Raw genomic sequence first — 20,646 nt, forward strand, 5'->3', positions numbered from 1 at the left:
GACTGCGGGGGCGCCTAGCACATAAAACTCATGCCAGGGAAGTGTGCCTGGCGCATAAAGACCCATGCCAGAGGTTGGTAATCTTCCTCTGGAGGATGATAGCAAGGACTCGTCATAAGTTGGGTGCTGCCAAGGCCTTCCCTGGAAGACGATAGCAAGGACTCGTCGTAAGTTGAGTAAAGCTGGAGCCCCTTCCTCAGAGTGTTAATCTCTCTTCCTTTTTTGTTTTTCACCAGAACTCACAATATTACGCGGATTAATCATGTTTAATAAAGTTCTTCGGTTGAAGGATGATGGGAACACAAACAGTTCATATGAGTCAACTCAATTCCAGTAAAATAAAGTTCATTTGTTTACACAAAGCACTAATATTCCTATAGGGAATGGTGGACATTCTGAAGCAATATGTCTTGTGATGTTTTTGCTAACTTTTACAAGATTCCCAGACATCTAGTTGCATATAAGTGATTCTCTTAGCTTCAGTGATCAACATATTTATTACATCTGGTTTCTTCTACAAAGTAATGAGCCTCCCACAGAAATACATTATATTTAGTTCAAAAGAAAAGTTTTAGTTCTTTTAGATGAAGATTTTTTACTTTGAAGATAATAACTTGGTTCTTAATAGTATAATATGATTTAACATAGCATAGACATGTAATTATAGTCATGAAAAATTAATAACAAATTACTAGAAGTTATAATTAATCTTAGCAGTAAGAGATCAAATAGAAGTTAAACTTCAAGGAAAAACAAGTGGTATACATCAACTTGCTTTTGTAAGTTTCGAGTCAAGGATAGTTCATTGTGGGGAAATGTCGAGTAAGATGGATGTGCCAGATGGAGCTAATTGGCTAACTGTGCAGACCTAACTTCTGTTATCTATTGATAAACTTCTAAGAACTTTCTTCTTCATATGAAATCATAAATATTTTTAGTGAAAAGTGTAAGGGTATATAAACTGTAAGAAGAATCCAATAAACTTGTCAGCAACCTAACATTGACCTGAGTCTGTGTGGTTGCTGTCCATCGCCGACGCTGCGCCGTCTAATCACTCGGGGCTTTTATATTTCAGGCCATCAAGGACCCCTGGACTCTGTTGCTTGGGCTGGTCCCCGGCAAGGGACATGCTACCTAGATCCATCTGACCATTCCGCGAGGTATGACTATATCAAAAGCTCCACTTTCAAGCCCACACACCCGCACGCCTGGATTTGCCAATGGACACACAGCTGATGATGTTAACATAATAGTGACCCAACCTGGACGCTCCCTGAGCCCCCCGCTGGAACGGTTCCCAAAAAGAGGTAATGCAGTCTCTGGATTGGCCACAGTATAAACAGGCGTCCGTGGACGTGACTGAGACAGTGACCCCGAGGCTCTGCGCCCAACACGGGCACCTTCCTCCCCACTGAGACCTGCACACCCTCTTCCTGTGGAGACAGCAGCAGGCCACGGGCGGAGGGGCGGGGAGCCTGGGAAGTGCACCCCACCTGAGCAAGGCCAGCGCTGTGGGCAAAAGGCCCCCAGGTATGCCTGCAACAAGGGGGAAGGGAGTCCTAGTGGGGGTGTTCTGCTTTGGGAACACAACTGGCAAATCCCACGGGAGGGACTTTGTACCAAGTGTGTGCCTTCAAACTGTCATGGCCACACAAACAAGGCCTAGTCCTGACCTCACCCAAACAGGCCGAGTCGTGACCTCACCCAAACAGGCCGAGTCTGACCTCACCCAAACAGGCCGAGTCGTGACCTCACCCAAACAGGCCGAGTCCTGACCTCACCCAAACAAGCTGAGTCCTGACCTCACCCAAACAAGCTGAGTGCGTAACCAGAAGTTGAATCAGGGTATGAGTTTTATTGAACATGTTACGGACTCGTGTCTCATGACTGAGTTTTTAACACCAGCCAAATTGTTCAGTTGTACATAAAGAAAAACAGGTATTTAATACAAAAGACATATTTACTCTCTGAAGACACTAATTTTTCTTGAAATAAAAAGTACTTCATTCATGTCTCCATTTTATTTTCAAAGTGTTACATGTCAAAGGGACCAGCTGTCACTGCGTGGACACCCGAGCATTGGAGAATCTGGAGAACTGTCACAGCAGTTTGATATTTTTTAGCTGTAGATGGACACAACACCTTTATTTTATTTATTTATTTTCACGGGGTGCTGAGGACAGAACCCAGTGCCTCACACCTGCTAGGCAAGCTCTACACTGGGCCCCAGCCCCAGCCAGTAGGCGTTCTCTGTTTCAATATTTTCTTACAGTCAATGGAATTCTGGGTTTTTCCATGGCTGAACAATGATACCCAAGGACTTTATGGTTATCATGACAATTTTCATGACTGTGTCCCCGAGATAAAGAGATCATCACAACGAGCGACTGCTTTCTCCCAAGTTGGTGCTCTCTGAAGAAGCAGGCACAGGGATTCCTCTTTAAATCCTGCAGGGAGAAAGGAGAAGAGATCATTTCATTCCATTTGTAAAAATAAACCACTGTGCAAGGTTTGTCTTACTGATGCATTTCCTCTGAGCAAAGAAGTCACCAATAGTCCCAGCAGGCAGAGCGAAAGGAAGGGAATCGCAGAGTGCCTTCTGCGTTGTGTCCTGGCTGTCTTTTCTGAATTTCCAGTCAGGTGTGTGCTGTCAAACAATAAATAAGACAAAACAGCAGTTTCCAATCAGATGGAAAAAACCCACACAAGTGTTCACATCCAGACCTTCATTTAGTCACCTTCTAAGCACTTTTAAGAATTGCAATGCTCTGTACTATGATGATGCACACCAGGTGAACTAGAAAATCAGTAAGAACAACTAAAACCTGTTGTTGCATATGTGATTCTGAACAGACTTATCTCCCTCAATATATTAAGCATGTGACTAAGCGTGCAAGTTTTCTATATTCAATAGGTGTGTGTGTGCAAACACACGTTGTACGTGAATGATTTCCTGAATGCGGACAGACAGACACTCTCACACAAGTCCATTACATTTTTCAGGGTGAGTTTGATCGATTCAGTCACGTTCCGGGGAAGTATCCTGCTAGTGTCTGCGTTGAGCGGTGACGACTTGGAGATGAAGAAGCACTCTTACGTGGATTGCTTCACAACGGGAATGGGCTGTGAGAGCAGGGTGACCGTTATGCTCCTCTCCTTAAGTGTGGTAATGCCTATCCTTCACTGACGTGCACGTACCAAGGAACTAAGCACAGCTCCTACTTCGAGGTCTCCTCATTGAGACAAACTGTAAAACTAAACACTTTGGAACAATTCAAAGCAGGACTCAGCAGGTCTCGCTTTCCACTGAATTCTACAATCCCCAGAACAGCTGCAAGGTCCACCAACGTTTCCCGGAGAAGGTAAATTAAATTTTCTGGCTACTCAGAAGATTTCCTCTTGGTAAGGAACCAAGGGTGAATATCTTAAGAAATATCACATGCAGCATAAAAGAGACGTTGCAAACAGCAGTCCAAGGGGCTGCCACCTCCTGGTCACCAGGGCTGACAGTGCTGGTCACCAGCACCAGCTGCTCCCGAGCCGGGCTCCTTGCTCTCTAGACATAACCGTGCTCTCGGCTTCCTTCCCTCCAGGAGGCCTGTGGACAGCAGATGGACGTGGGCAACCGCAGCACCATCACTCAGTTTGTGCTCATGGGGCTCTCCGACCTCCCCTGGGTGCGCCTCCCTCTCTTTGTGGCCTTTGCCGTCATCTACCAGATCACCTTGGTGGGAAACGGGGCCATTCTCCTGGCCCTGGGGACCGAGAGGAAGCTGCACACTCCCATGTATTATCTTCTGGCAAACTTGTCCCTCCTGGACATCTTCTGCCCCTCAGCCACCGTCCCCAAGATGCTGCACGACCTCCTGACTGGTGAGCACAGCATCTCTTTCCTTGGGTGTGCTGTGCAGCTCTATTTCCTGGTGGCCCTGGCTGGAAGTGAGGTCTTCCTGCTGGCCGTCATGGCTTATGACCGCTACGTGGCCATATGCTTGCCCCTGAGATACACTCTCATCATGACCAGGGCGCGCTGTGTCCAGCTGGTGTGTGGGACCTGGGCAGCTGGGTTCCTCAACTCCCTCCTGCACACCGTGTCCACCTTCCGCCTGTCCTTCTGCAAGTCCAACCTGGTCAACCAGTACTACTGCGACATCCCACAGATTGTGGCCCTGTCCTGCTCCTCCACGTACATGGCAGAGATGCTTATTTTATTGATAGGAGGCATCTTTGGAACGAGTGCCTTCCTGACCACCTTGGCCTCCTACGTGTCCATCATCTCCACCATCCTCAGAATCCCGTCGGCAGCAGGCAAGCGCAAAGCCTTCTCCACCTGTGCCTCCCACCTCCTGGTGGTCTGCCTCTTCTACGGCACAACCATCTTCACCTACATGCGCCGCTCTTCCAGCCAAGACTCCCTCTCCAGAGACCGACTTGTCTCTATGCTCTATGGGGTGATCACCCCCATGCTGAACCCCCTCATCTACAGCCTGAGAAACACGGAGGTCAAGGGAGCCCTTAGGAGGGTCCTGTGTGGGGGGGCACGTGCACAGCAAGCAGGACGTTAGACCAGAGCGACTCCGTGCTCTTCCCAGATCAAAGTCACGGGAAGAATTCATAGAAGATTCATGTCTTGTGTAAAATGCTTGTCTGAGGGTCCATAGCAATCACACAAGCTGGTGACCTCAGTTGACCTGTCCGTTTATGCGTGTCTCTGTCTGGAGACTTTGGGACTCTAACTTTGGCGTCCAGAAGCAACGTCTTGCTGAGTCAAGAGGACTGTTGTTGTCTGGTGGTACAGGAGGTGAGCCGGGCCTGCCCGGCCTCCATGGGGACACTGGCGTGGGTATTCACAGCTCGAGTCCCACTGCTCCTGTGTCTACATCTGGGCTGACCTCCACCTGCACGTCCTCCTTCCACCTCTTACCCCGGGTGCTCACCTGCTCATCCTGCCTTGCCCCAAATCTCACGTGTGGAGCAACTAGAGAGGGTTCGGAGGGGAAATGATTGGGTAGGGAGAGCCTTAGCCCAGTCAGTAAATTATTGACCTGATGGACTAACTAAGTGGTATCTGGAGGCAGGTGTGGGGCTGGAGGAGGTGGGCCATCCTGGCTTCGGGGCACGTACTTGTGTCTGGCAAGTGGAGTGCGCGTCTCTCTGCTTCCTGATCATCACCTGCCGCGCTCTTCCACCATGGTGTTCTGCTCACCGTGAGCCTTGAGGGAGGGAGCGGGTCTTCAAGGACTAAGCTCTGAAACCCTGGGCCCTCCAGCAGACCTTTCCTCCTCTGCAATGGCTCTCCTTGGGTCTTAGAGCCGCAGGCGTGAGGAGCGGCCTCATCGCCCCCGAGGAGGCAGCGCTCCATCTTCCTTTGCTCAACTGGGTGTCTACTCCCGAGGCCGCTCCTCTGCTCGCTCACGGGGCCACCTCCTCTCTGGCGCTGCCTGTCCCCCAGGGACTTGGGACTCAGGTGAACTTGGGTTCCTGTGCGCCTGCGCCCTGGCCTCCGTGGGGTCAGAGGGAGTGCTTCCTCTGCCACCGCCCACAGGGCCTCAGGCCGAGTCTCAGCGTTTTCACTGCATGTGACTGGAGAGCTGTTGCTTCTGCTCCACTCTCTCCTGCTGGCACTGTAGAAACAGGGATGTTTTCTTTCCAGACTATTGCTTATTTAATGCACCACTTCTGTCTGCAATTATTTATTAAAATTTCCAGAATTTTCCCTAACCCTGAGCATCCCCATTACGTACCACGCCACCCCCTCATATGCTAGTTACGTGAATCAGCACGACTTACGAATGTCCATGTTCTCACACAAAAATGAAAGGTGGGCTCCCTGTTAAGGTTTGGAAATGAGGTGTCTTCCCAGAGCTCTGGTGTACGATGGTTCTGTGTCAATGGAAACTAAAATTTAGAAAAAGTAAACAAAGAAAACCAAATGCACTGAAAGGTATCCTGGGTTCCTTGCTGAGAGAATCAACATTGTTAAAATCACCACATTAACAAATCTTCAGATACAATGTCATCCCTAAAAACTTCCAATGTCATTTTTATAGATACATAAAATTAAAATTTGAATAAAACCACAAAAGCCTTGAACAGCCAAGGAAACTATGGGCAAAAAGAACAAAGCAGGAGGATTGACACAAAACTGGAGTTAGGTTTGAGGCAAGGTTCAATTTTTTCTTGAGATCAATTGGACTGGTTGGTGAATATTAATGAAAATGGAATTCTATGTCTTTTAATATTGCTTTAAAATTTCTCTTTTAAACTATGGAACCAACCTAGGTATCCTTCAACAGATGAATGGAAAAAGAATTTGTGGTACAAATACACAATGGAATATTACTTAGCTTTAAATAAGAATGAAACTATGGCATTTGCTTGTAACTGGATGGAGCGGGAGAATATCATGCTAAGTGAAATAAGCCTAAACCTAAAAACCAAAGGCCGAATGTCTTCTCCGATATGCAGCTGCTAATTTACAATAAGGGTGGGGGCCCTCGGGAAGAACAGAGTCACTTTAGGTAGAGGGGAGTGAAGGCAGGGGAAGGGCTATGGGGGAAGGAAGGATGGAAGAGTGAAACGGACATTATCGCCCGTGTACAGTGTGACTGCACGACCCGTGTGATCCTACAACATGAGCAGGAACATGAGAAATTATGCTCCATTTATCATGATTATAGAAATGCATAAATGCATGCTACTGTCCTGTAAGACTAATTAAAACAAATAAAAAATTTAAAATGTTAAATATTTGAGGTAATAGATCTTTTAGCTTGATTTAATTATTCCATGTTTTATTGAAAATAATAAATCCATTTGTTCCCAATACATATGAACCACCATGATTTATCATTAAGTAATAACAAGTAAATGAATGAAATTTAATTCTAAATGTGATTCAAATACACCAGAAGAAGTGATGAAAGAGGAAGACAAAAAACCCAGCCCAAGAGATTTAGGAGCCAGGCCTGCTCACCCTTACACCAACAAAAACTGGAATCAATGCAAAATGACCAGAACACAGCAATTCCTGTAAGGAATCAGAAAGAAATGGGGATCAGCAAACAGCCTGACAAAAAGTGAAAATAACCATTTTAAGGAAATGGAGATTATTTTAAAAACACGTGTGGGTAACTGAGCATCGTCAGGAAAACAATATGTGAACAACCCCAGAAGTTGAAACAGAAGTAGAGATAATTAAAAAGAACAATATATAAGTTCTTGAGTGGAAGAATGCAAGGGTAAATAAAAATTGCAATAGAGGGAGTCACTAGAAGAGTGAAATCAAGGGAGAGGAAGACCCTCTGGACTGGACGTCCAGCCCCCAGAAGCCATCGACACAGAGGGCGGGAAATGCAGGCAATTCCCAGCAATGCCACGAAATGCAAAGACTGAGAGTCTGGGGGTTTTCCGAGTGACTGAGTTAAATGTTATCAATCAAAATTGCAGTTATGGACAGAGGATGTCTTACGCAATCTTGAAATAACCGTAGAGCAAACCTGAAACAGATACGCAAAAGAGGAAGAGGAAAAGACCAAGCAGGTCACTAGAAAATGACAGGACAATAAACAGTGAGGGAGGAGCAGAAGGACGTGCGATTGCAGAGGGGGGAGGTGGGGGAAAGGGCTGGCGTGCACACTGCCTCAGCTCCAGGAGGCCTGGGACTGACCCAGCAGGCGGTGGGCAACAGCGCTGGGGGCTGAGACCTGTCGGCGCCATTCCAGAAGTCACCTGAGGCCTGCCTGCTGTTCAGGATGGAGGCGGAGGGTCGAAAGGCAGTGCCGCCCCCGGGTCCGTAGGAGAGCAGGGGTGTGTGTGCTGGACAGCACAGACTCTGAGTTCACAGCCCAAGACAGCCTTCTGTAAGGACGAGACCTCCCTTCCACAGGACGATAGCAATTTTGAAGCCACATGACCCACACACAACACAGAAGAGTGCACAAAATTATCCACAGACCTGGACACAAACGTCCACGGCCACAGAGTCGAGGTCAGCACTCCAGACAGGACCGGGCCTGTCCGCAGGGCCTGGGAGGCGAAGGCCTGGTCTGCAGGGTGGCCGGTGGTGGAGGGGGTTCGGACAGGACCGGGCCTGTCCGCAGAGGGGCCGGTGGAAGCAGGGTCAGCAGCAGGACTGCCCTTGGGGTGCTGGACCCTGCCCCCTGCACCCCTGCTTGCCAGCTGCCGGGAGGGAGCCTTCTCACCACCTCTTCCTCCCGCCATGATGCCCCTCACCACAGGCCCAGAGCCACAGGGACAGGAAGCCACTGGCCGGAGCTGGACTGGGGAGCCAGCATGGACCCTTCCTCTTGCTCAGCTGATTTGCCTCCAGCGCTTGTTGCAGCCAGAAAGCCAGCGGAGGCACAGGGACCCACTGGCCGAACATCCGGGAAAGGGGATCTGCCCCTCCGACGCGAGGGAGCAGAGGACCCGACGGGAGTCCACAGACCTTTCCAGCAGCCTCCGCGGGACACACAGCCTCCATACAACGTGTCCGTGCTGAGCACCTGGGAGGAGTAACTGTCCAGGAATGTCCAGGTCAGCCAGGACGCTTTTGTCAGCACGCTGGCCCGTGAAGGAGGATGTGAGAAGAGCCATCTCGACACCTGAGGAGAGGGCGTCCAGCTCCCAGTCAGGACGGTCTGCTGGCAGCCGCTGGCCCTTGGAAGGCGAGCAGGCCCGGCGGTCACAGGGAGCAGGACGCTGCCCGAGGTCCCGGTGTCCAGTGCTCTCTCCTGGCCTTGGGACAGAAGCCGCGTGGGTCGTGGCTGTTCTCCTGGACGCCTGGTGTTCCCGCCTGACTGTCCTGTTGAGCCTGCAGTCAGTTACTGGAAAGCGAAACGGGTTAACACTCAGGTTGCCCTCGCCCTCGCTCCTCTGCCCCTGCCCCTGCCCCTGCCATCGGCCCTCTGTCACCCGTCGTCCATCTAGCCCTGTCTCCGCCATCGTCTGTCTGCCCTCCGTCTGACCTGCAGACAAACACGCCCCCCTTCTTTGATCGACGCACCAATAGAAGGCCACACGGGGTGAAGGTTCCAGAAGGTGGCATTTCACTCACTTTGGGTCTGAGCTGCAGAGCACAGGTGGGCCTATGGGGGGCGCACAGCCTTCCCCACAGAGAAATGAGACTGGCCACCAAGGTGGCCTTGAGCTTCGCCATGGAAACTGCACATTTGTGAATCTTTGGTGACACGCCCGTCCTGTGGAGGGCGATTGCTTGAACACAGACACGCTGCCACGAACTTTCCTTGCCCTGGACTGCAATGGCCTCTCCAGGAGAGGTCTGGCGTTACCTGACCCTGGCCAGGAGCAGGATCAGAACCGGCTCTCACAGGGTGCGCACTGGGCGAGACGTCACCAGGCGAATGAGCTGTGGGTCACCCTCGCGCGGCGTTGCAGGTTGGATCATGCACAGAAGAGCCTCCCCAGGGTCCTGTCCTCACTGCCATTGTTCCTGGGGGACCAGGTGCTTTATAAGCCAGGCTGGATGCCTGAGTGTGCCCAGGGGCAGGCGATGAGTGTGCTGCTCATCCGGGTGCGACGAGCAGGCCGGGTGGAGCTCCCGGGGCGTCTCTAGGAGTGCGCAGCCTCCTGCACGGAGAGTCTCAGGGTGAGCCTACCCGCTGTGGACACAGTGAAACGAGGCACTCCATCATGTCGGAGTGGGACCTACGCCTGCTCTTTGTTCGTGAGCCGATTCCCTTCCTCTGATAGTGGACACGGGGGCAAATCCTTGTGGAGAGAGGTGCTTCCTGTGAGGCTTCCCTGGACCCCAGGCCGGGTGAGTGTGAACTGGGCGAGGGGACGTGGGTGGTTTCCAACAGGGTGAAGCCAGCCAGCCCCACCCCAGGTCTCAGGCCTGACAAGCGGCCCCACAGGTCACAGCCAGGCTGCATCTCCCCAGCACTGTGCTCAGTGTCCAGTCCACCAGCTCCTCACCCCTCACACTGACAAGGAAGGTTCTGGAACTTCTTCCTCAGCAAAGCACCCTGAGGAGCAGTCGCTCTCGCGTGTCAATTAGGTGGTCGAGACCGGGGGTTTCCTGAGGTGTGTGTTAGGAGGAGACTGCTACTCTGAACACGGCTCCCTCCCACACGAGCACACCTGTGCTCCCTGTGTCGAGACAGGAAACTCATTGACACTTTTAAACAATCAAGCACAAAATCGAATGGAAGTGAGATAGTTTTTGGAGGACACTTGTTGATTATGTTGCTTTGACAAGGAACCGGGTCATGTTATTAATCTGAATGCTACTAATTCCTCATGGTGTTTTGTTTAAGGACCAAGTTTGTGAATGTAGAAAGAAAGCGAGTAACAGGGAAGTTAGTGTTTACTCTCTCAAGTTACTTCTCCCCGTGTTAAAAAGCGCCTCATTTGTTCAGTTCAATGGACTATCATATTTTCAAGATGCTAATATATAAAGCTGTGGAGGAATTCCTCACTGGAATTGAGAGCGTTCAGAGCCCAGGAATGGGGCTGGGAGGGTCGTGTCTGTGAACTGCCCGCTCCTAAACACCCCCTCTCCTGAAGGGTGCTGCCCTCTCAGGATTTAGCGTGCTTTTCTTCCCTGCTTCGTGGTTTGCAGAGCTCACCAATGGCTGTCTTCTCAAAGACCAGTGTTGCTGGGAAGAAGAATAGCTTCCCCAGGAACTCCTGCGATTCTTAGTGAGTCTCACAGGAAATAAACAAGAGACTGAAACCACGTCGTGATTAAGGAAGAGGCGTCCTTGTGTCCAGGCTGTGTTGTTATGCTGCTGAGAAAAGAAAGCATTCCTAGCTGCCATCAGGCAAGATATATGGGGTGAGGGACAAAGGAAGTGACCTTGGATTTTATTTTCCAACCAGCTTAATCTTTGAATTTCCTGTCCATGCGCGTAATGTCAGAGGGAAATGCATGTTCTCAGAGCAACAGGAAAAAGATGCAGAGAAGCGGCTCGTGGGGGCCAGTGGCACCTCCTGTCCACAGCCAGCAGCACGTGGGGTCAGGGCCGGGAGGGCCACGCTGACCCCACGGCAGCTCCCGAGGCTGACTTCCTCCAGGCTGGGTACCTGGAGGGGCCACAGCCCACAGCCACTCTCCACCCCACTGTGTTTCCCCAGAGGTCGGCTAGATGCCAGCACTGACGGAAATATCGGCTTCAGTGAGCCAACATGCCAGTCAGATGGCAGTGCACGCGCCTCAGAAATCAGTCACCTGGCAGTGCAGGCGCCTCAGAAATATCTACACCAGGGACTCTAACGCCACAGGGCACCCCGTACCCAGCAGAGCGAGACCAGGGCAGGACCAGGCGAGGGACTCAGCAGAGGACAGACCTCTGCTCAGAGCTGCTCCGGCACCTTCCCACAGGATGCTGAGGCAGGGCACCGAGTCCCCAGGTGCTGGGGCAGCATCCTCTGGAAAGGGACCCAGCAGGAGCATTTCCAGAAGTGGCAAGAGGGCCGCTGTTCCAGACAGCAGTCCAAGGGGCTGCCACCTCCTGGTCACCAGGGCTGACAGTGCTGGTCACCAGCACCAGCTGCTCCCGAGCCGGGCTCCTTACTCTCTAGACATAACCGTGCTCTCGGCTTCCTTCCCTCCAGGAGGCCTGTGGACAGCAGATGGACGTGGGCAACCTCAGCACCGTGACTCAGTTTGTGCTCATGGGGCTCTCCGACCTCCCCTGGGTGCGCCTCCCTCTCTTTGTGGCCTTTGCCGTCATCTACCAGATCACCTTGGTGGGAAACGGGGCCATCCTCCTGGCCCTGGGGACCGAGAGGAAGCTGCACACTCCCATGTATTATCTTCTGGCAAACTTGTCCCTCCTGGACATCTTCTGCCCCTCAGCCACCGTCCCCAAGATGCTGCACGACCTCCTGACTGGTGAGCACAGCATCTCTTCCTTGGGTGTGCTGTGCAGCTCTATTTCCTGGTGGCCCTGGCTGGATGCGAGGTCTTCCTGCTGGCCGTCATGGCTTATGACCGCTACGTGGCCATATGCTTGCCCCTGAGATACACCCTCATCATGACCAGGGTGCGCTGTGTCCAGCTGGTGTGTGGGACCTGGGCAGCTGGGTTCCTCAACTCCCTCCTGCACACTGTGTCCACCTTCCGCCTGTCCTTCTGCAAGTCCAACCTGGTCAACCAGTACTACTGCGACATCCCACAGATTGTGGCCCTGTCCTGCTCCTCCACGTATGTGGCAGAGATGCTCGTTTTAGTGGTAGGAGGCATGTTGGGGATCAGTGCCTTCCTGACCACCTTGGCCTCCTACGTGTCCATCATCTCCACCATCCTCAGAATCCCGTCGGCAGCAGGCAAGCGCAAAGCCTTCTCCACCTGTGCCTCCCACCTCCTGGTGGTCTGCCTCTTCTACGGCACAACCATCTTCACGTACGTCCGTCCCTCTTCCAGCCACCATTCCCCAGACAGAGACCGACTCGTCTCTATGCTCTATGGGGTGGTCACCCCCATGCTGAACCCCCTTATCTACAGCCTGAGAAACATGGAGGTCAAGGGAGCCCTCAGGAGGGTCCTGTGTGGGGGGGCACCTGCACAGCAAGCAGGACGTTAGACCAGAGCGACTCCGTGCTCTTCACAGGAAGAGTCACAGGAAGGCACTTTCCTCTCAGGATTTAGGGTAAAGTTCTATACACACGGAAATTCAAGACACACAGGAAGATGTCACGTTAGCTGTATTTATGTATCTGGATCTTTATCTATGAGAAATTAAAACTTGTCATCCAGAAATAAACTTCTTGACATGGAAACTAACAGCCCGTCTTCAGTTCCTTGCCCCTCGAGCTCCCTGGGCACACCAGCCTCGCAGGCCTGTGTGGCACTGACAGCCCTACTGTGGCTGGCATGTGTGAGGCCCTGGGTTCCATCCCCAGCACCTCGGGAAAAGTGGAGGCTTTGGTGCAGAAATGGAAACATTAACATCAGTCCCTCAGGAACCCATGGGAGCAGAAGGGAATGGCTGAAGCTCTAGAACAGGTAAGACCCAGAAGCCAGTAAAGAGCCTGCCTGACTTAAAACACTCAGAACTGAGTCTCAAAATCAGTAGGCAAAACACACAGCCACACAAAGACGTTTAAAATCGAGAGAACTTCCAGACACCTTCCAAAAACCAGGTCATGCCGGTCAGTGACTTCAGAGTGAGTGCTTAGAAGAGTGATGCGTAAGAATCTAGAACTGCCTTCTACTCGGGGAGCTAGTCATTAACTTACGGCGTCACCGTGTTATCGGAACCTGGGATCCTGCTAAGTGATTACAACCAGTTACCCGGGAGGGCACCGGCGGCCTTTCGAGAGCGGGAAAGGCCCGGGAACACCAGAGCGAGCCTGCTGCAGCGAGCGGAGCTCGGGGGACACACCTTTGAGATCCTGGTGCCCTGCGCAGCGAAGGCCGGTAACTGACTCCTGCCATCAGACACGGAGTGCCAAGGCGGCGTGCAGACGCAGCCTGCCAACACAGGACCCACGGCACACTCCCTTCTTGAGGGCTGACAAAGGCCATCTCATAGAAACAGAAGAGTGAGTCCAGGGCGAGGGAAGAGGGGTCAGTCAGTCCACTGTGCTGCGGTTGGGGGCGGACTCTGGTGTCCCTGCACTGTGGGTGACCACCATCCATGGCCATGGGGCGGAAATGCTGGAAGAGAGAGTTCCGTGTCCTCCTCACAGAGACTCGATGACCGCTGGAGGAGACGATGTGCTGATCGTCTGACCGCCTTGTCCCTAGGCCACGCGTCCACGCGTCGGTGCATCCATGCGTCCATGCCCAAGAAGTCCCTTGAGTTTGTGCAGCGACTGGCCCATTAGAAGTCGACTGGGCAAGCACAGCACGCGGTGCAAGTCCAGGTGCTGCTACACGGGCGTCTGTGGAGCGCCAACAGTGATGAGCTCCTCAACGGCCGCAAGGCGAGCTTCAGACCCAATGCACGGGCTCCGCCTGCTCGTTTATACATGCTTTCGATGCTCAGAGGAAGGTTTTGGCTCTACTCTGACTTTAAGCTCAAACTTCTCCCACGCAGGGCTTTCGATTTAGTCGACCTTTGAATTTTTGAATGGCTGACAGGTGAGTTTGGATTCTGAGTTGTACAAGCGGAACTGATGACGCTTCCTGTCCCCAGGATGTGAACAGCAGCACTTCTAGAATATGTCAGATGATGTGCCAAACAGTCAAACAGTGTGAATGTGAACTTCCCAAAATAAGACAGGGAAAGAGTGCGTGCACGCATGTGCGCGCGCACACACACACACACACACACACACACACACTCACACACAGGGGATGTCTGTGGAAGAGGCCGCACAGGTCAGTTACCAGGTGACGAAGAGGGTGCGTCAGCTGAACTAGTGGGGACAAGAGCAGATGGGCCCGAGGCGCTCATCGCATTAACTGTTCAAAATTCTAAGCCCTTATGTCTTCCTCAATGAATTGTTCAAGAAATCACTCCAAACTTCCATAGACTGAATGAAAAAACAGGAAATAACCTCCACTTCTCCTTCGAAGCCAAAATAACCCATACCTAAACTTGATAAAGATACTTAAGACAGTGAAATTATACCCTGCAGCTCTCAGAGCACAAATGCAAAAACTGACAGTCTCTCAGCAAAACATAGAAATCTTCAGGGCATATTAAGGACTGTCTTTGAGAACTTTAGTAAACTTGTACAGTGGTGAAATAGTTCAGCATTTTCCTCCAGAGTTTGAGAAATAAATGAAGATACCCCCAGTCTTTATTTCTATTCAGCATTTTGTTGGAAGTTGAAATAATTTCAGGAAATCAAGAATAAGAAATAAAAGGGATTAGGATACAAAAAAGGAAAAAATTATCATTATTCACAGACAACATGAATTCTAATGTAAAAGTTCTATGTGAATCTTAGAAAAAAATTTAAGATACTCATGTGAGAAACAGAAAATAAAATTTAGTTTAAAATATAATTGAGAAATTCTAAATGATAACTATGAGAAATATAGGATTATTATTTGAGAGAAATAAAGAGAAAATAAAATTAAATTTGAATTATAATTTAGAATTTCATCAAAACTTGTTTGTAAGATCCAATAACTGATGTATAAAATCTATATTATGAAAACTGGAAAATATAATTGAGAGAAATTCAAGATGACTTAGATAAACAGAAGAATACACCATGTGAGGGATCACAGGATTTCACATTATGAAAATCAGAAATCTCCATCCACAGGGTTTTGGTAGATGCCATACAATCAAACCAAAACTCCCTAAGTTTATTTTTCTAAAGTGAGAACCAGTTCCTTAAAGAAAGGAAAAGTGCTCAGTGAATCTAGTGAAGAAGAACCCAGCAGGGTAAACTGCATAAGACCAGACCTCAGGCAGGGCAGAGGAAGAACCCACAGGGGTAAAATGCATAAGACCAGACCTGAGGCAGGGCAGAGGAAGAACCCACAGGGGTAAAATGCATAAGACCAGGCCTCAGGCAGGGCAGAGGAAGAACCCACAGGGGTAAAATGCATAAGACCAGACCTCAGGCAGGGCAGAGGAAGAACCCAAAAGGGTGTAAACTGCAAAGGACCAGACCTCTCAGGCTGGGCAGAGGAAGAACCCACAGGGGTAAAATGCATAAGCCCAGACCTCTCAGGCAGGGCAGAGGAAGAACCCAGCAGGATAAAATGCATAAGAGCAGACCTCAGGCAGGGCAGAGGAAGAACCCAAAAGGGGGTAAAATGCATAAGAGCAGACCTCAGGCAGGACAGAGGAAGAACCCACAGGGGTAAACTGCATAAGACCAGACCTCTCAGGCAGGGCAGAGGAAGAACCCAGCAGGATAAAATGTGTAAGAGCAGACTTATCAGGCAGGGCAGAGGTAGAACCCATACGGGTGAAATGCATAAGACCAGACCTCAGGCAGGGCAGAGGAAGAACCCACAGTGGTAAACTGCATGGGACCAGACCTCAGGCAGGGCAGAGGAAGAACCCACAGGGGTAAAATGCATAAGAGCAGACCTCAGGCAGGGCAGAGGAAGAACCCACAGGGGTCAAATGCAGAAGACCAGACCTCAGGCAGGGCAGAGGAAGAACCCACAGGGGTAAACTGCATGAGACCAGACCTCTCAGGCAGGGCAGAGGAAGAACCCAACAGGATAAAATGCATAAGAGCAGACCTCAGGCAGGGCAGAGGAAGAACCCAAAAGGGGGTAAAATGCATAAGATCAGACCTCTCAGGCAGGGCAGAGGAAGAACGCATAGGGGTATAATGCATAAGACCAGACTTCTCAGGCAGGGCAGAGGAAGAACCCAGCAGGGGAAACTGCATAAGACCAGACCTCAGGCAGGGCAGAGGAAGAACCCACAGGGGTAAACTGCATAAGACCAGACCTCAGGCAGGGCGGAGGAAGAACCCACAGGGGTAAACTGCATAAGACCAGACCTCAGGCAGGGCAGAGGAAGAACCCAAAAGGGGGTAAAATGCATAAGAGCAGACCTCAGGCAGGGCAGAGGAAGAACCCAAAAGGGGTAATCTGCATAAGACCAGACCTCTCAGGTTGGGCAGAGGAAGAACCCACAGGGGTAAAATGCAGAAGACCAGACCTCTCAGGTAGGGCAGAGGAAGAACCCAACAGGGGTAAACTGCATAAGACCAGACCTCAGGCAGGGGAGAGGAAGAACCCACAGGGGTAAACTGCATAAGACCAGACCTCAGGCAGGGCAGAGGAAGAACCCAGCAGGATAAAATGCATAAGACCAGACCTCAGGCAGGGCAGAGGAAGAACCCAGCAGGATAAAATGCATAAGACCAGACCTCAGGCAGGGCAGAGGAAGAACCCAGCAGGATAAAATGCATAAGACCAGACCCCTCATGCAGGGCAGAGGATGAACCCAACAGGTTGTAAAATGCATAAGACCAGACCTGAGGCAGGGCAGCAGCTGCTGGCTGGGCCTTCTACACCACTGAGGCAGGTCAAAGCTCCAGATAGACCCCAGACTTCTGGGTCAGAGTGACAGGCTCAGTTCCTTGAAGGGACAGGGAAAAGAAAAAGTGACACTCAGTGAGAGAGGGTCATCTCAGAGGGGAGAGGGACAGCAGGCCTCTTCTGCCTTCCAGTTTTACAGGTGTCCCAGGGAAGTTTCCAGAGCCCTGCCCACGTCCACCTCTTGGCTCTTGACTGACAGCATGGGAGCGGCCTGGACCTCCTCCAATAGATGGTGGTGTGGAGCTCAGAGCTGAGTTTTTAAGGAAATCCCTCTCTTGCCTCGATTTCTTGTCCTGTTCATGGGTTCATGAAGAGCCCCGTCATATTTTCTAACTGAGGGTCCGGTTGTCCCAGCCCTCAGGGGGATGGAGGTTGGGACATGGTGCTGGTGATAAGGGCGGGTTCTGGAATCTTGGGCACCAGAGGTCACGACACCGTCCTGTAAAGGGGTTTGTCTTCCTTAGGGCTGGGGAGGATTGACACTCCAGACCTGCCTGTCAGATAAGGTGCCCTGTGACTCTCAGTGGCCATCCATTCATGACCGAGGAGCCACCTAACAGAACTTTTGCTATGTAGACAGAGAGACCAGTTGAGCAGACTCCAGAAAATTCACACATGTGTGATTCACGTACTTATACCAAGGACGGCAGTGCAGAGAGGGACCGACTCTCAGGATGGCACCTTCTTATTTGTATGACCCTGTAATACGAAAGTAATGTGGGACAGCTGCACTTCTCCTTATACATGTGAATGTGCACGTGTGTGTGTTTTGTGACAATAGATCATCAAAACCACGTAGCATCTCAAACAAATATGTCAATGTCAAACGGAGGCGGGGCTGCAGAAACCAGTGACAGCAGGAAACCCTGGCTGAGGCTGCAGGGTGTCTTGTGTGGAGACCGCAGCCAAGATGTGTCCACGCCCATTTCCCCAGGAGCCCTGTCTAGTGCCCCGTCCCAGTTGTGTGTGTGACTGAGGGACCACCAGTCACTAGTTCAGTCTGCCTGCTAACCATTCCCTGTTTGAGGAGTGGGCAAGGAAAAGGCAGGACAGGACACGCAATGTCCTGGAATTGCTGTACGGTCACAACTGGCTTTCCAGGAGCAGGGTCTCTGTTCCCAAGGAGGGGCAGGCTGTGTGGGGAAAGCGGCCCCTGAGGACAGGGCCACGCACAGTGCACCTCGAGGTCTGATGGTGCGACCTACTGCCTTGTTCCGGGGACACCGCAGTCACGACGTTCCCCATGGCAGCCTGGCCCTCTGATGGGACCAGCATGGGGCCTCCCAGAGAGGCTTATTAAAATCTGAGGGAGAATCAACCTGGAAAACGGTCCTCACAGAGCAGAGTTGGGTGACCTACAGCCTTTGTTTTCCTCACTTGGCAGCTTCTGGTCTGGGATCCCTGCCAGCTGCACCCCTGCAGCAGGGAGCAGGCAGGGGACTTGTTAGAGTGCTACAAGGTAGCAATTAAAAACTTACAATGGAATAGAAGGAATTGGGAGCGCTTGCATCTCCAGGGATCTCAGGAGAAGGATGGCGAGCACACCCCTGGGGTTGCAACCCGCTCCCTGGCATTCTGGACAGTAACGAAGCCCAAGTTCACTTCGGGGAGCTTGGCAACAGCGAGATCAAAGAGGACTCTCCAGGGCCCCGCGCAATTCCAAACACTGTGGGAGGCTGCCGATTACCCAGCCGGTGTGTCCGCTGGGGCGCTCATTAGCTGGAAGCAGCAGTGCCGCCGGGCGTCCGAGGGGATCCACTTAACGTGGCCCATGTAACCCCTCTCTTGCTTCACGGGCTCATTTGCTTGTGATCACTGGCATATTGACTGCTAGGATGAGCTTATCCCCGCAGGGCTGCTGATTCTGGTATCCGAAGACCTCACTGCAGATCCACAGCTTGCCTTCTTCCCTGCTACAGCATTCAGAGTAAAATCACCATTGTTTATAATTGAATGTTTTCTTTGGTGTTGAAAGTATCCAACTCTTTCACTTCTCAAAATGCCTTTCCTGAGGACACATAAGTTTCTGTTATCCATAAACCTAATAAAAGAGGCTAGAATCTCCCCTTTGCCAAAATAAATAAATGAACTAACAGACATCACCGATTTGGCAAAACATTAAGTCTACTCAGGGAAAAACACGAAGGTCTCAGGATGCGCTGGGCTGACTAGTTCCCTTTTGGCCCACAAGGGAGGAAAAGCGCAGTCTCCCGGCAGAAATCCAGGGAAGGCGAGGCCATCTTGCTCTCCCGCCCCCGCAGCAAGTGCTGTGTCCACGCTGTTGTTCTTCAGTTCTCACCTTCCACAAGCCTTACGGAGGTCTGAAAGTTACTCTTCAGCTGGCATTTAAGTCATGTAGGCCCACATAACACAAAGAGCGAGGTGTTCTGAAGACTGGCCAAGCATCACAGTGGACATGCGTGGCCACATGAACTCGGCACACAACCCCGGAGGCTGAGCGAGGGGTTTCCTTGAGCACAGGGCAGGGCATGCCCCCGAGTGCTGGGGACCACGTCCTGGGTGCCCTGGCTGGGCAGGCTGCTCACAGCACCCCGTGGAGCGACTGTGCGTTAGGGAACATCAACACTGTTTTAGAGAGGCGTCCGCCGCGAGGCATGCACAGCGCAGGATGTGCAGAGCAGGAGGGCCTTTGTCCTGGAGCTGGGTGGAAGGCTCAATGCAGACAGGCAGCCGCAGGTCGCCCTTCACGGTCTCGTCTGGGACTGGAAAGAACTATTTCATCTTCATATCAGCAACTTCCACACTTCTTTTTATTTTTACAAACGGGATACATGTTGGTTCAGTTTGTACATGGAGTAACAGCATACCATTTGCATATCCATACATTTACATAGGGTAATGGTGTTTGATTCATTCTGTTATTTTTTTCCTTCCCCCCACCGTTCCCACCTCTCCTTTCCCTCTATACAGTCCCTCTTTCCTCCATTCTTGCCCCCCTCCCACCCCCATTAAGTGTCATCATCCGCTTATCAGTGAGATCATTCGTTTGTCTTTCGGATTTTTGAGATTGGCTTATCTCACTTAACATGATATTCTCCAATTTCATCCATTTGCCTGCAAATGCCATAATTTTATTGTTCTTTTTAGCTGTATCCAAAACATATTAAGCAGTATCCAAAAACATATTAAGAAAATTGTGCACCACGATCAAGTGGGGTTCATCCCTGGAATGCAAGGATGATTCAACATTCGTAAATCAATAAATGTAATCCATCATATCAATAGACTTAAGGATAAGAATCATATGGCTATTTCAATTGATGCAGAAAAAGCATTCAACAAAATACAACACCCCTTCATGCTCAAAACACTAGAAAACATACCTGAACATCGTAAAGGCTATTTATGCTAAGCCCATGGCCAACATCATTCTTAATGGAGAAAAACTGAAACCATTCCCTTTAAAAAGGGGAACAAGACAGGGATGTCCTCTTTCACCACTTCTATTCAACATTGTCCTCGAAACTCTAGCCAGAGCAATTAGGCAGACCAAAGAAATTAAAGTGATACGAATAGGAAAAGAGGAACTTAACCTGTCACTATTTGCTGATGACATGATTCTATATTTAGAGGATCTGAAAACCTCCTCCAGAAAACTGCTAGACCTCATCAATGAATTCAGCAAAATAGCAGGCTATAAAATCAACACACAAAAATCTACAGCATTTTTATACGCAAGCAATGAA

The 20,646-nt window shown here is 50.7% G+C and overlaps 2 protein-coding genes and 1 long non-coding RNA gene across 4 annotated transcripts in view; 2 read left to right on the forward strand and 1 right to left on the reverse strand.

The window, feature by feature from the left end:
• Positions 1-20,646, reverse strand: part of LOC306663292 — a 726,016-nt gene that overhangs the window by 478,308 nt on the left and 227,062 nt on the right. The gene's annotated exons all lie outside the window — the stretch shown is intronic.
• On the forward strand, positions 3,612-4,565 carry LOC306663313 (olfactory receptor 5V1-like; the record flags this gene model as incomplete). The annotated part of the gene is made up of 1 exon (XM_079143726.1): positions 3,612-4,565. One exon carries the CDS (start codon positions 3,612-3,614, stop codon positions 4,563-4,565), a length of 954 nt encoding a protein of 317 aa, XP_078999852.1.
• Positions 11,599-12,551, forward strand: LOC306663314 (olfactory receptor 5V1-like; the record flags this gene model as incomplete). The annotated part of the gene is given in 2 exon segments (XM_079143727.1): positions 11,599-11,872; positions 11,875-12,551. Coding segments are annotated over 2 exon segments (951 nt in total).

This window comes from Sciurus vulgaris (genome assembly GCF_902686455.1).
Source record: "Sciurus vulgaris genome assembly, chromosome: 6".
In the NCBI taxonomy this organism is placed as follows: Eukaryota; Metazoa; Chordata; class Mammalia; order Rodentia; family Sciuridae; genus Sciurus; species Sciurus vulgaris.